Here is a 13,708-nt window from a genome sequence, read left to right as displayed (position 1 = left end):
CACCAACACTCATTCTATGGTCAAAGTTAGTTAGATCACATTTCTTCCCCAATCTAATGTTTGGTATGAATAACAACTGAACCTCTTGATCATATCTGCATAATCTCTGCATGCTTTTATACATTGAGTTGCTGCCATGTGATATGCGGATTAGATTTTTGCATTAACGAGCAGGTATACAGGTGTAAGTAATATAATGGCCACAGAGTGTGGTGAATACAGGGGTCACCTGATGAGATTTGAACATGGATGAAGCAGACTGGCCCTGGCTGTGCTTTGTGGTCGAGCCCCTCTGTGGGGATGCTGACATATAATGGTTTATCAATCCTTCTGACTGTCCTCTTCCACAGGGCTCGGGGTCCAGATGCAATGATTCTGGTGGATGGACAGCCACGAATGAAAGGGGAGCTGACCATTGCGCAGATGCTGAACATTGCCACCCAGATCGCTTCCGGCATGGTCTACCTGGCCTCGCAGCACTTCGTGCACAGAGACCTGGCCACACGCAATTGCCTAGTCGGAGGATCTGTACAGGTCAAAATTGGAGATTTTGGAATGTCAAGAGATGTCTACAGTACTGATTATTACAGGGTAGGTACCTCACTGAATACGGAACATCACAGTGTGTCTTTCTCATTGACCACAGGGCATTAAGATGTAGAAACCTGTTACCCACAGGACATTACGTTTATTGCCTTATCATCTGCTAGTTATTGAAGATACCTCACTGACTGTAGAACATTACAAACGAGTACCCTTGTTCACCACTGCATATGAACAGTTAAGTATTTTGCTGATCACTGGTTATTATGTTGGAGGCATTCCACTAACTACAGATCACCACAGAGTAAAGGTCTTACTGACTATGAAAGAAAGAGCCTCTGAGTATTATAAGTTAGATGTAATAACTTACATCTTAAGTAAGAACTTTAAGATGTTATTACAGGGAAGGTAGATCACTGCCCACATGACATTAGGAGCTATACAGTACATCTCTAACCTCCATTAATGCTGTCTGTGGAACCATAATCTTCTTCTCTCTTGTTATTAAGATTAGCTTCATTTGTCACATCAAAACATTAAAGCATGCACTGAATTGAATTGTTTGCGTCAATGACCAACAGATTCTGAGGATCCTGCTGGGGGCAGCCTGCAAGTGTTCACCACACTTCTAGCCAACATAGCATGCCCACAACTCACTGACCTGAACCCATGCATCTTTGAAATGTGTGAGGAAACTGGATCACCTAGAGGAAATCCGCACTGTCAAGGAGAGAATGTTCAAAACTCCTTGCGGATGGAGCAGTGGGAATTGAACCTCAATTGGTGCTGTAAAGTGACACACTAGCCACCATACTTTCTACTGAAATACTGACCACCTAACTTCCCTTCCTGCCACTTGTACTAAATGGACGTTGTGAATGTCTGCCTCCCCTTATGTAGCATCCACTTCAATCTCCAAATCACCTGTTATCTTTCCCTCTGCATAAAAATCCATGGTTCTATTCTTTTCTGGCGTTCAGAAGAATAGGACGGATTTCACTGAGACATACTTGAAGCTTGGGCACTGGAAGAGAAGGTCCAGAGAGGGCGTTTCCCTGGTGCAGCAATTTGGAATTTGTAGGAATGTCTCAAAGCGGAGAGGATCAAGCAAGTGGAACAACTTCTCTTAGAGGCCAAAAAAATTGTGGAGCCTGAGTCAAGGCTGAGATAGATTTTTGGGAGCAAAGAGCCACAGGGATTGAGCATGAAATGGAGTTAAGATCAAAGATCAGATAAGTTGTACTTTTATCCACTGACAGAACAAGTTTAAGGGCCATTTGGCCTATTTCTTCTCCTGCCTTTTCGTTTCTTATATCCTTACGCAATGCCTTTAATTATCCCATCACAATGGAAATCCAAGACCATCTTTCCAGCAACTCAATACTTGAATCCCTTCAATTACATTTCTGCAACATCATCAGATTCAGAAGTGAAATATCTGTGTCTGTGTCTGATATGTGATCTGCTTCCCTTCTCTGAATACAGTCAACCCTTAAAGCCTGATTTATACTTCTGCATTAACGCATCGCCGTAAGTACCGCGTCGCCGCAAACCCTAAGCAAAGCCGACGCGGAACCCTACACAAGAGCCTGCGTTGCTGCGACGCGCACCTCTCCCAAAATGTAACCGCGCGTCGCAGCAACGCAGAACGCAACAGCTGTGATTGGTCTGCTTGGTAGCACCACATGTCATCCTACGCTGCAATATCTTCCCATTGGGCGACTGAAGGGCAGGGAAGGAACTCTGGCTGCAATGCTTTCCATAAAGCTTTACAGACCTCCGAAATTATGAAGGACACATTTCACTTCTACGAGAAAAGACGCTCGCGTCTTGTTTACCCCGAGAAAGATTACCATGACCATGAAGCTTTGCGCGGGCAGGTGTGTGCGCATGCGTGACGTGCGTGAATTGCAGAGTGACGCAGACACACCAACGCACAAGTATAAATGCTCACAATGCGCGTAAGTCACTTGCGTAGGTTATGGTGTCCAGTTAACGCAGAAGTATAAATCAGGCTTTAGTGTTCCTCCTGCATTAACCACCCTAGTGAGGCTGCTATTGTTATGGTCAAGACCCAATTTTCACATGGTTTCTCCTAAGCAGCAGTTCCCCTGCCCCTGTATGGTTAAAAGCATCCTGACTTGTGGTATGTTGTGGTATGGCAAACTGTATGCAGAGGCACATAAGAATCTGCAGAAGCTGGTGGTCTCAGCCCAATACATCACTGGTACATCCTTCCCGACTGCTGATAGTATCTACAGGAGCTGCTGCCTTCAGAAGGCAACAACAAAAGTCTTCACAACTATGATCTGGCAGGAGATACAAAAGCCTCAAGTCCCATGACACCAGGTTCAAGAACAGTGACTTCCCTCCATAGATAGTGCCTGACTTGATGAGTACTTCCAGCATTTTGTGTGTTACTCAAGTTTTCCAGCAACTGCAGAATTTCTTGTGTCTACTAAATTTGTCTTTGGTTTGGAATCCAGCATCTTATTTAAACTTCTCCGAAGTGAGTTGCACTAATTTCCCTCTTTAGAAAGCTCTCTGTGCTTCTACTTTCCAACAGATAAGATCTCAAATTTAGCACAGCTTATTTCAGGGTAGGTGCTAGGTTTTCCCTTACCATAAAAGTCTTCATTATTCCTCTTCACTGAGCACTTTATTTTTCCTTAAACCATCCTGACTGCAGGATGCACCTCATCCCACTGAGCGGGAGACAAGACTAAGCAACAAATTCTAGCTTCTGGCGTAGCCGAGTGGAAAGGGGTATTACCAAAGTTTGTTCAACAATGCAACTCATATTTTGACATTACTCGATCTGACACGATTCCTAAAATCACCTTCTAGTGCTGGCATTGGAGAAAGACTAGAGGAGGTTTACAAGACTGCTCCCAGGTATGAGAGGGCTATCATGTAAGACAGTGGTCCCCAACCTCCGAGCCGCGGCAACTGGCGCTCGCCTCTGATCTGGGCCGACAGTTACGTGCCAGGTGGCACCTAATTAATTAGCTTGTTTATTTTGGCTTTTTTCTTTAAGATGTGCTGGGTGCATTCCGACTACCGCTGCACCCCTGCATGCTTCGCAGCCCGGAGATTGGGGACCACTGATATAAGGAGTATTTGAAGGCTCTGGGCCTGTATCTGTTGGGGACCACTGATATACGGAGTATTTGAAGGCTCTGGGCCTGTATTTAGAAAAGTGGTTAAGGTAGGGGAATCTCATTGAAACCAATAGAATTTTGAAAGGCTTAGATACAGTGGATGTGGAGAGGATGTTTGCCATAGTGGGAGAGTATACACCAAAGGGTACAGCCTCAAAATAGATGGGCGCCCCTTTAGAACAGAGATTATGAGGAATTTCTTTAGCCAGAAGGTGGCGAGTCTGTGAAAGTCATTGCCACAGATAGCTGTGAAGACCAAGTCATTAGATATATTTAAAGCAGAGGCTGATAGGTTCTCAATTAGTAAGGGTGTTAAAGGCTATGGGGAGAAGGCAGGAGAATGGAGTTGAGAGCAATAATTAATCAGCCATGGTGGAATAACAGAGAAGATTCAGTGGGCTGCTCCTATGTTTTATAGTCGTACAAAATCTCCAGATACTTTCTTCTGGGGTACAATGTGAATAAAAGTCAATCCGTTATTTTCCAATATTAATTCTCCATTTCTATTTCTTGGGAGTCGATCATTTAACCCACTCAAACCACATCGCCTTGTACTTCCATATTTCTTAATGACATAGGAGTTCATTTCAGCCCATTGAAGCCTGCTCACTGACAAATCTTATTTCTCAATTCATTTTTCCTGTAACCTATCTTTCCCTCATTCTTATCTGCTCCCCCCCAGTTCCGTTATTTATCTAGACACTAAGGACATTGTTCTATGGCCTATTCACCGACTAACCTGCACATTTCTGGACCAGTTTACACAGGAAACCCAGGCAGCCACAGCGAGAACCTTAGACAACCTTGCAGACAGTCTAGATCTAAACGACACCAATGAAGTCGTGAGGCACCAATTCTACAGCTCATTCATGGTTTCCCCTGCTTTGTGACAAGTTAAGCAGTTCTTCCCAGATCTCCTTTTCAATGATCTTATACACTTGGAACAGTCAGTGTTCCTGCTCACGTGGAAAGAGCCTGTGGACAAGGAGGGAGGCAGATTAGCTCCATTGTCCCCATATTTTGTTCTGCAGTGATTTTCATAGGAGATCAGGCCAATCCAATCCCCTCATATTAAATGCAGATAGTGTTCGAAGCTCGTGACTAGATCATGCAGCATCCTCACAGTAAAAACATACAACATATAACATACAACATATAATATAGAACATATAACATAGAACATATAGTAATGAACATATAACATAGAACGTTACAGCACAGGAGGGCCCTTCGGCCTACAATGTTATTCTGAACTTTTAACCTGCTCTAAGATCAATCTAACCGGCATAGCCCTCCATTTATGTACCATCCACATGCCTATCTAAGAGCTCCTTAAATGCCACTAATGTATCTGCCTCTACCAGCACCCCTTACATGGTGTTCCACACATCTACCACTCGGTGTAAAAAAAAATTATCACGTGGCAGCTACTCAAAGCATAAAAACATGCAGACATGGTCAAGAGGGTCAGTTGTTGCTCAGACTAAACATCAGAATGGGGAAGAAATGTGAGCTAAGTGACTTCAACTGTAGCATGATTGTTGGTGCCAGACGGGGTGGTTTGAGTATCTCAGAAACTGCTGATCTCCTGGGATTTTCATGCACAACAGTCTCTCGAGTTTGCAGAGAATGGTGAGAAAGATTAAAGCATCCAATGAGCAGCAGTTCTGTGGGCAAAAACATCTTGTTAGTGAGAGAGGTCAGAGAAGAATGGGCAGAGTGGTTTAAACTGACAGGAAAGTGACAGCAACTCAAATAACTATGTGATACTCTAGTGAGGTGCAGAAGAGCATCCCTCAGTGCACTGCACATTAAACTTTGAAGTGGATGGGCGACAGCAGCAGAAGACCACGAACATACAATAATACAGTCAGTGGCCATTTTATTAGGTACCGTCTGTACCTAATGAAGAGGCCACAGAGTGCAGTGTGAATATTTTCAGGCAGCCTCGGGCAGCAGTTGTAATGAAGGAGCTGGCTAAATTCTTTATCCAGTAAAGTATTTTCACAGAGAAAGAATATCAACTCATGGCTCAAAATTCACCTCAGTCCAGCGTACCAATGACAATGGCATGAAATTGGCAATGTCGCTTGGGTAGTGAGTGAGCTTGAACACTGCTTCACACCTCAGCTGAAAACAGGAAATGCAGGAAACATTTAAAGTTTAGGCACTATCCACAGAGTTAACACTTCAGGTCTAAGCGCATCTAAGTCCATTTCAGTTTCTGACAAAGTGTTTTGACACTTGAAAGATAAACACTTTCTCTCTTTCCCACAGATGCTAGCCACCCTGCTGAGCATTTCACACATGTTCTGGTTTTATTTCAGAATTCCAGGAGTTTTTTTTAATTTTCACTTACTGCATCACAGCGTTCTCATTATGAGATCAATGATTGAGATTGATGCAGGTAATCCTTGTAAGACTGTGTACCTGAGGACAAGCCTAGCCAAGCAGACTCCACACGTCATAAGGGGACTGAACCATGAGCATCCATTTCTTTTAAGTAAATATTAAAACCGCTACTGTTCAGTTCCACAGTAACAAAAACCAGATGTATCTGCAAATCAGACCACTGTGGTGACTGTTAACAAGCACTTTCCTACAATTTAATGATAGGTCATTATCGAAGTCATTACTGAAGTATTTAATATTGGTTTCACTGATGCATGCAGAAATGTATTCATTTCAACAAGTCAATTGCAGGAAATACTTGGCATTGCCTCATGCACGTTGCTGTGAAGTCAATTAGAGGGTGTGTGTTAGTATCTGGGACCCAGATCATTTCATAATTGTAAATTGCCACGTGTGGATTTAATTACTTCAGGATTTATTAGGCATCGCAACCTGATCTTCAGCGAATGAAGACTTGTCACTGTAGCTGTACACCAAATGCAGCAACAAATGTTTCCAGCTCCCTGGTGAAAACCCTAGATAGAGTGGGCGTGGAGAGGATATGTCCTAGATTGAGGAATATTTCCAATTCCCTGGGGTCTTGGAATCCCAGTTTCTCCAGAATTTCATTCTTCAAGCAATATGAAATGTCATGATAAATGTTGAAACTCCATGGTGCACAGATACTCACCAAAAGATTGGCACTTTGAGACCAGGATTATAAGCTGTCACACCAGCTGCTGATTTCCTTGGTTTATTCTTAATGATCAGGCACTGCTGAGTAATTAATTCAGTGAGCATTAAGACCTTGGGGAATCCTTACAACATTCTGGCATTTTTCTATAGGAATATCTCTGTATCATTTTTCTGCTCTGTCTAATAGTACATTAGCAAGAAGACTAGACTATAAAAGCAAAGATATAATGCTGTGCTTTATAAGGCATTGTTCAGACCGCACCTGGTTTATTGTGAGCAGATATGGGACCTTATCTAAGAAAGGATGTACTGGCATTCGAGAGCATCTAGGAGAGGTTCAAAAGAATAGTTACAGGAATGAAAGGGTTAACATTCCAGAAATGTGTGGGATAGTAGGCTAATTGGTCATATGGGTACAATTGGGCGGCGTGGTCTCATTTGGCCAGAAGGGCCTGTTGCTGTACTGCGTCTCTAAATTAGAATTAAATAAAGTTAAATGCATGAGGGACTTTTAATGGCCCTGGGCCTGTACTTGCTGGAGTTTAAAGAATGAGAGAGGATTTCAATGAAACCTATTGAATATTGAAAGAGCTGGATAGAGTGGACGTAGAGAGGATATGGCTTATAGTGAGGGAGCCTAGGACCCAAGGGCACAGCCTCAGAATACAAGGATGTCCCTTTGGAACAGCATTAAGGAGGAATTTCTTTCACCAGCGGGTGGTGAACCTGTGAAACTCATTGCTACAGGTGGCTGTGGTGGTCAAGTCATTGGGTATATTTAAAGCGGAGGTTGATAGGTTCTTGGTTAGTATGTGTGTCAAAGGTTACAGGGTAATGGCAGGAAAATTGATGTCGAGAGGGACAATAAATCAACCTTGATGGATTGGTGGAGTGGACATGATGGGCCAAATGGCCTAATTCTGTTTCTATGTTTTATAATCTCATGGTTTTATGGAATACAGTCCTTAGTAGCACAGTGTTACAGTGAAAAAGCCTTAAAAAGGGACATTGAGTTGGGCAGTGGCTTTTCCCCAAGTGATCTAGAATTCAACCCAGATCTAGAAACTGAGAATATTCTGTCAATCGAACTCCCAGTGTGAATTGCCAGGTAACTTGCCCACTTTATGGTCCAGGTTACCCTGTCAATGAAGATGCAACAGGCAGGAAGTCAGTTATGGAGCAAAGGAGGCCGCTGTTGTGACCTGATTTATTTTCCTCTTAACATATGAAGCGCCTAATTCTATTTTCTTATAAATCTGCCAATAATCCTGTTAACTGTGCTCTTTGAGAGGGTTATGTTTGAACAGATTAGGGATGGCTCAGCTGAATCCTGAGATTGCCTTACTGTTGATTATCAATTCAGAAACACAGATCCCATCAATATCACTTACCAGTCCCAGAATGACACTGCTCTCTCTTTCCCATGCAGCTGATCAAGAGCAAGAGATACAAGCCAGTCCTTTTCACTAAGGAGTGCATATTGAGAACACTTTGACCTCCCTTCTAGACTTATTAATAATAACTTTAATTAAACTGAAATTTATTACACGCAACCCACTTTCCTCAGATTCAATGACTTGTTTTGTACAATTGGTTGCATCTGTACATTACACAGATTGATTGACAAAATTGTTTTCCACAGCCATGTGAAACTACAACATTGAAACAGGTCATTTGGTCCATCATTTCCACTCTGATATTTACTCTCAATGTGATCTGTAGTGCTTTGTTCTCAGTACACATTAATAACAAAACCTGACAAATTCTTTCCAACATAGTTTGTCTAAAATGCAGTACTGTGTAAAAGTCTTAGGCGCACACACACACACACACACACACACACACACACACACACACACACACATATATATGTACACACATAAAATAAAAAAACACATATATAGAGTATATATACATTCTCTCTCTCTCTCTCTCTCATATATATATATATAGAGAGAGAGAGAGAGAGAGAGGGAGAGAGAGAGAGAGAGGGGAAGAGAGAGAGCGCATGTGCTAGGGTGTCTAAGACTTTTGCACAGTACCGTATTTGTCAACATGGAGCAGAGAGCAAGTTTGTAAATCTGGCAGGAGCAAAAGATGTCGGGAATGGCGAGGGTGGAGCGCTGCGGGAGGGGCGTGGGGCAGGTGGCAGAGAAGGAGTGGCGGGGGTGGGAGGTGGCACGGGTGCAGACACACCCAGCCCTGAGACACCATGCAAGGTCAATTGATTCCAAGCAACTGGATTATTGATCATTGCAGAATGTCTCTCTGGTGCTTCCCGCTTCTTCCCCTCACCCTTCCCTTTTCCCAACCATGATTCCCCTCTCCCTGCCCCCTTCCCACTCTCACTCCACAATAGAGACTGATATCAGAATTAGGTTCGTCATCACTCACATATGTCATGAATTTGGTTTTTTTTTGCAGCAGTGCAGTTCAATACAAAAAATTACTACAGTACTGTGCAAAAATCCCAGACACCCAATCTATATAGGTATATGTACCTAAGACTTTTGCACAGTACTATAGCTTTTCTTGTGATCTGTTAAATCTTTTATTTATGTATTGGTTTGAATCCCTCAGTCACTCTCTGGAAACAATCTCTATCCATTCTATTACACACACTCATAACCATCAGTATCTGATTGTCCATTCCAACTGTTGTCCTATTTGTTACTTCAAGTTCTTGACCATGCAGATGCCTGTCAGCTCACAGCTTCATTTCACCTAAAGTTGCCTCGCAAAACTTTTCCATACAAGCTGCGTAAGTCCAGATTTCTTCATGATGTATCGGGAGGCCATTCAGCCATTGGGATTGCATTTAAGTCTGTATGGCAAAGCTCCTCATAGAGTGATAGAACACTACAGCACAGAAACAGGCCCTTTGGATCATCTGGTCCACGCCCAACTATTGATTGCCTGGTCCCATCAACTTGTACCTAGCCCATAGCTCTACCCCTCCCATCCATGTACCCATCCAAATTTCTCTTACATGTTGAAATCAAAGCGCATCCACCACTTCCACTGGCAGCTCATTCCACACATTCACCTCCTTCTAAGTGAAGAAATTTCCCTCATGTTCCTCTTAAACATTTCACCTTTCACCCTTGACCCATGACCTCTAGTTCTAGGTCTCACCCAACTGTGATGGAAAACGCCTGATTGCACTTACCTTATCTCTACCCCTCATAATTATGTATAACCATATAACAATTACAGCATGGAAACAGGCCATCTCGGCCCTCCTAGTCTGTGCCGAACTCTTACTCTCACCTAGTCCCACTGACCTGCACTCAGCCCATAACCCTCCATTCCTTTCCTGTCCATATATCTATCCAATTTAAATTTAAACGACAACATCGAACCTGCCTCAGCCACTTCTGCTGGAAGCTCGTTCCACACAGCTACCACTCTCTGAGTAAAGAAGTTCCCCCTCATGTTACCCCTAAACTTTTGCCCTTTAACTCTCAACTCATGTCCTCTTGTTTGAATCTCCCCCACTCTCAACTGATAAAGCCTATCCACGTCAACTCTATCAATCCCCCTCATAATTTTAAACACCTCTATCAAGTCCCCCTCAACCTTCTACACTCCAAAGAATAAAGACTTCTATCAAATACTTCCATCTTCTATCAAATACATAAATACTTCTATACTTCTATCAAATCTCCCCTCATTCTCCTATATTCCATGGAATAAAGTCCTAATCTATTCAACCTTTCCCAAACTTATTTGTAAGGCCAGTGATGTTGTGGGGATGGAACTGGACTCTCTGACGGTGGTGTCTGAAAAGAGGATGTTGTCTAAGTTGCATGCCATCTTGGTCAATGTCTCCCATCCACTACATAACGTACTGGGTGGGCACAGGAGTACATTCAGCCAGAGACTCATTCCACCGAGATGCAGCACTGAGCGTCATAGGAAGTCATTCCTGCCTGTGGCCATCAAACTTTACAACTCCTCCCTTGGAGGGTCAGACACCCTGAGCCAATAGGCTGGTCCTGGACTTATTTCATAATTTACTGGCATAATTTAGTTATTACTATTTAACTATTTATGGTTCTATTACTATTTATTATTTATGGTGCAACTGTAACGAAAACCAATTTCCCCCTGGGATCAATAAAGTATGACTATGACTATGACTATAACTCAGATCCTCATTTCCTGGCAACATCCTTGTAGATTTTCTCTGCACTCTTTCAATCTTACTGACATCTTTCCTGTGGGGAAGAGACCAAAATGGCACACAATGCTCCTGATCAGGTCTCACCAATGCTTATACAACCTCCACATAACATCCCAACTCCTGTACTTGCTACTTCGATTTATGAAGGCCAATGTGCGTAAAGCTTTCTTTTCGACCCTATCTTACACTTTCTAGGAGTTATGGATCTGTATCCTAAATCCCTCTTTTCTACTTCTTTCCTCAGTGTCCTGCCACTCACCATGTAAGTCCTACCCTGGTTTGTCCTCCTGAAGTGCAACACCTCACACTTGTCTGCAGTAAATTCCATCTACCATATCTCAGCATATTTTTCCAGCTTGTCCAGATCCCACAGCAAGCTCTATAGTTTTCCTCACTGTCCACTACACCCCAATCTTGATGTAATCCACATGGTCTGTCATGAATTTTCCCTTTAACTTACTGTATATTCCCCACATTCCCATCAATTCTACCACATAACTATTCCAGGGGTAATTTATGGGGGAGCATGGTTGCTTTGCGGTTAGAGTAAAGCTATTACTGCGCCAGCTGTAAGATTGGGGTTCAGTTCCGTCCACTGTCTGTAAGGAGTTTGTACATTTTCCCTGTGACCACGTGGGTTTCCTCCGAGTATTCCAGTTTCCTCCCCTATTCCAATGATGTACAAATTAGAGTTAGTGGGTTGCGAGCATAGCAACACACACAGGCTGCATCGCACTGTCCTCGCATTCTGCTGGTCGTTGCCGCAAACGATGCATTTCACCTTATGTTCCACTGTACGCATGTGACAAATAAAGCTAATCTTCACAGTAAACTCCTAAACCTTAAAGGACATCCCTTTCAAACAGAAATGAGGAGGGATTTCTTTAGCCATAGGGTGGTGAACCTGTGGAGTTCTTTACCATGGGCAGCTGTGGAGGTCAAGTCATTAGGTATACAAAGTGGAAGTTGATAGGTTCTTGATTAGTAAGTGTGTTATAGGTTACGGGGAGAAGGCAGGAGAATGGGGTTGAGAGGGATAATAAATCAGCCATGATGGAACAGTGGAACAGACTCAATGGGCTGAATGGCCTACTCCTCCTATATCTTATGGTCTACATATCTTTGGGATGTGGGAGGAAACCATGCCAGGAGGAAACCCATGGGATCACAGTGAAGAATGTGCGAACTCCACAAAGACAGCGCTCAAGGCCCAGGATTGAACCTGGGTTGCTGGAGCTCTGAGACAGCAGGTCTACGAGTTGTACTACTGTGTCACAAAGTCATGAGCAGTATCCTCTGCGTTAGAGAACCTTCTCATATTCTCCGCATCACTGGGCATTACCATCCTGTTCTGCATAGAAAGCTGGAAGGGCTTCCTGTGGACTGTTCCTCTCAGTACAGACAGTATGTCTGCAAAATGTGCCTTCTTTTCTCTGCGCAGAACACACAAAATATGTTTACTTGACATTTCACCTTAGGAAAGGAGCAAGGAGCATTGAAGGCAGAATGTTGATAACAGTGTACAGGGAAGGAAATTGTAAATACAAGCGATTCGGCAGATGCTGAAGTTCTTGAGCAACACACAAAGATACAGGAGGATCTCAGCAAACTGGGCAGCAATCTATGGAGGGAATGGACATTTTGGGCCAAAATACTTCATCAGGACTGGAAGATACTGCAAAGGCAATAGGTGAAACCAGGGGAGAAGGAAAGTGGGTAGATGGGGGTGGGGGTGATGAAGAAAGAAACTGGAATGGGATAGGTGGAAAACCTTGCCCCTCACCTGGTCTCACCTATCATCTTCCAGATTGTACTCCTTCCCCTCCTCCCACCTTCTTATTCTGGCTTCTGCTCCCTTCCTGTCCTGATGAAAAAACTTGGCCCAAAACGTTGACTCTTTATTCCCCTCCTTAGGTACAGCATAACTTGTTGATTTCCTCCAGCATTTTGTGTGTGTTGCTCAAGATTTCCAGCATCTGCAGAATCTCTTATGATTTTCTTTTCTGCTTCCTGCTGTCTCTTTCTGCCTTTATCTTCAACCCCTCGTACTCTTTTCCATATATACACTGATAAACTTCCTCTTCCATCATTGATAAATACACGTACCCCTCTCACACTGTATCCACTGTAAAATTCTAAAGTACCCACTGGTGAGAGACTGTGGAGCTCTGAGAGTCAGAGACTACTGGGTGTCCTAGTACATGATTTGCAAAAAGCTAGGATGTGGGTACAGCGCATAATTCAGGAAAATAAGTGAATTGTCTTGTTTGTTGCCAAGGGAATTGAATTCAAAACTGGAGAGGCTTGATTTCAGTCACACTGGGCATTAGTGTAATAATTCCACATCTGGAGGACTGCATATAGTTTTTATTTCATTTCAAAAAGGACATAGAAGCACTGGAAGCAAATCAGAGAGTATAAACTAGTATCAGGATTGGTGGGCTGTCTTATTCAGAAGAGTTGAACAGGACAGACTTGCAACCATAAGTTGACCTAACCTCTGGAAGCTGCCACAGGGAGTAAAGATAATGCCAACTTGTTCTCAAAGAGAGAGCAGCTTCATTGTGAATTCAGTGCCACTTATAACTGAAACATAAATCCCCACTCTTCACAAAGCAATAAATGATAACATTCTTTTAACTTTCCTCATCTCAAATTTCATTCTCTCTCTGACTGAGTATTGATGACTGGATCTATAATCCTTCCCATCTCTTGAAATCTGTATGTAATT

At 43.0% G+C, this 13,708-nt stretch overlaps 1 protein-coding gene across 1 annotated transcript in view; it reads left to right on the top strand.

Annotated features, from left to right (window-relative positions):
• The window catches only part of ntrk3a (neurotrophic tyrosine kinase, receptor, type 3a), a 983,676-nt gene that overhangs the window by 952,512 nt on the left and 17,456 nt on the right, over positions 1–13,708 (top strand). Inside the window, exon 15 of the mRNA XM_063066043.1 lies at positions 351–591. Within this exon, the coding sequence (XP_062922113.1) occupies positions 351–591 (241 nt within the window). The remainder of the gene's footprint in view (positions 1–350; positions 592–13,708) is intronic.

This window comes from Mobula hypostoma, chromosome 13, assembly GCF_963921235.1.
Source record: "Mobula hypostoma chromosome 13, sMobHyp1.1, whole genome shotgun sequence".
Taxonomy (NCBI): domain Eukaryota; kingdom Metazoa; phylum Chordata; class Chondrichthyes; order Myliobatiformes; family Myliobatidae; genus Mobula; species Mobula hypostoma.
The sequence above is the reverse complement of the archived record's forward strand: the minus strand, read 5'-3'. Positions and strand labels throughout refer to the sequence as shown.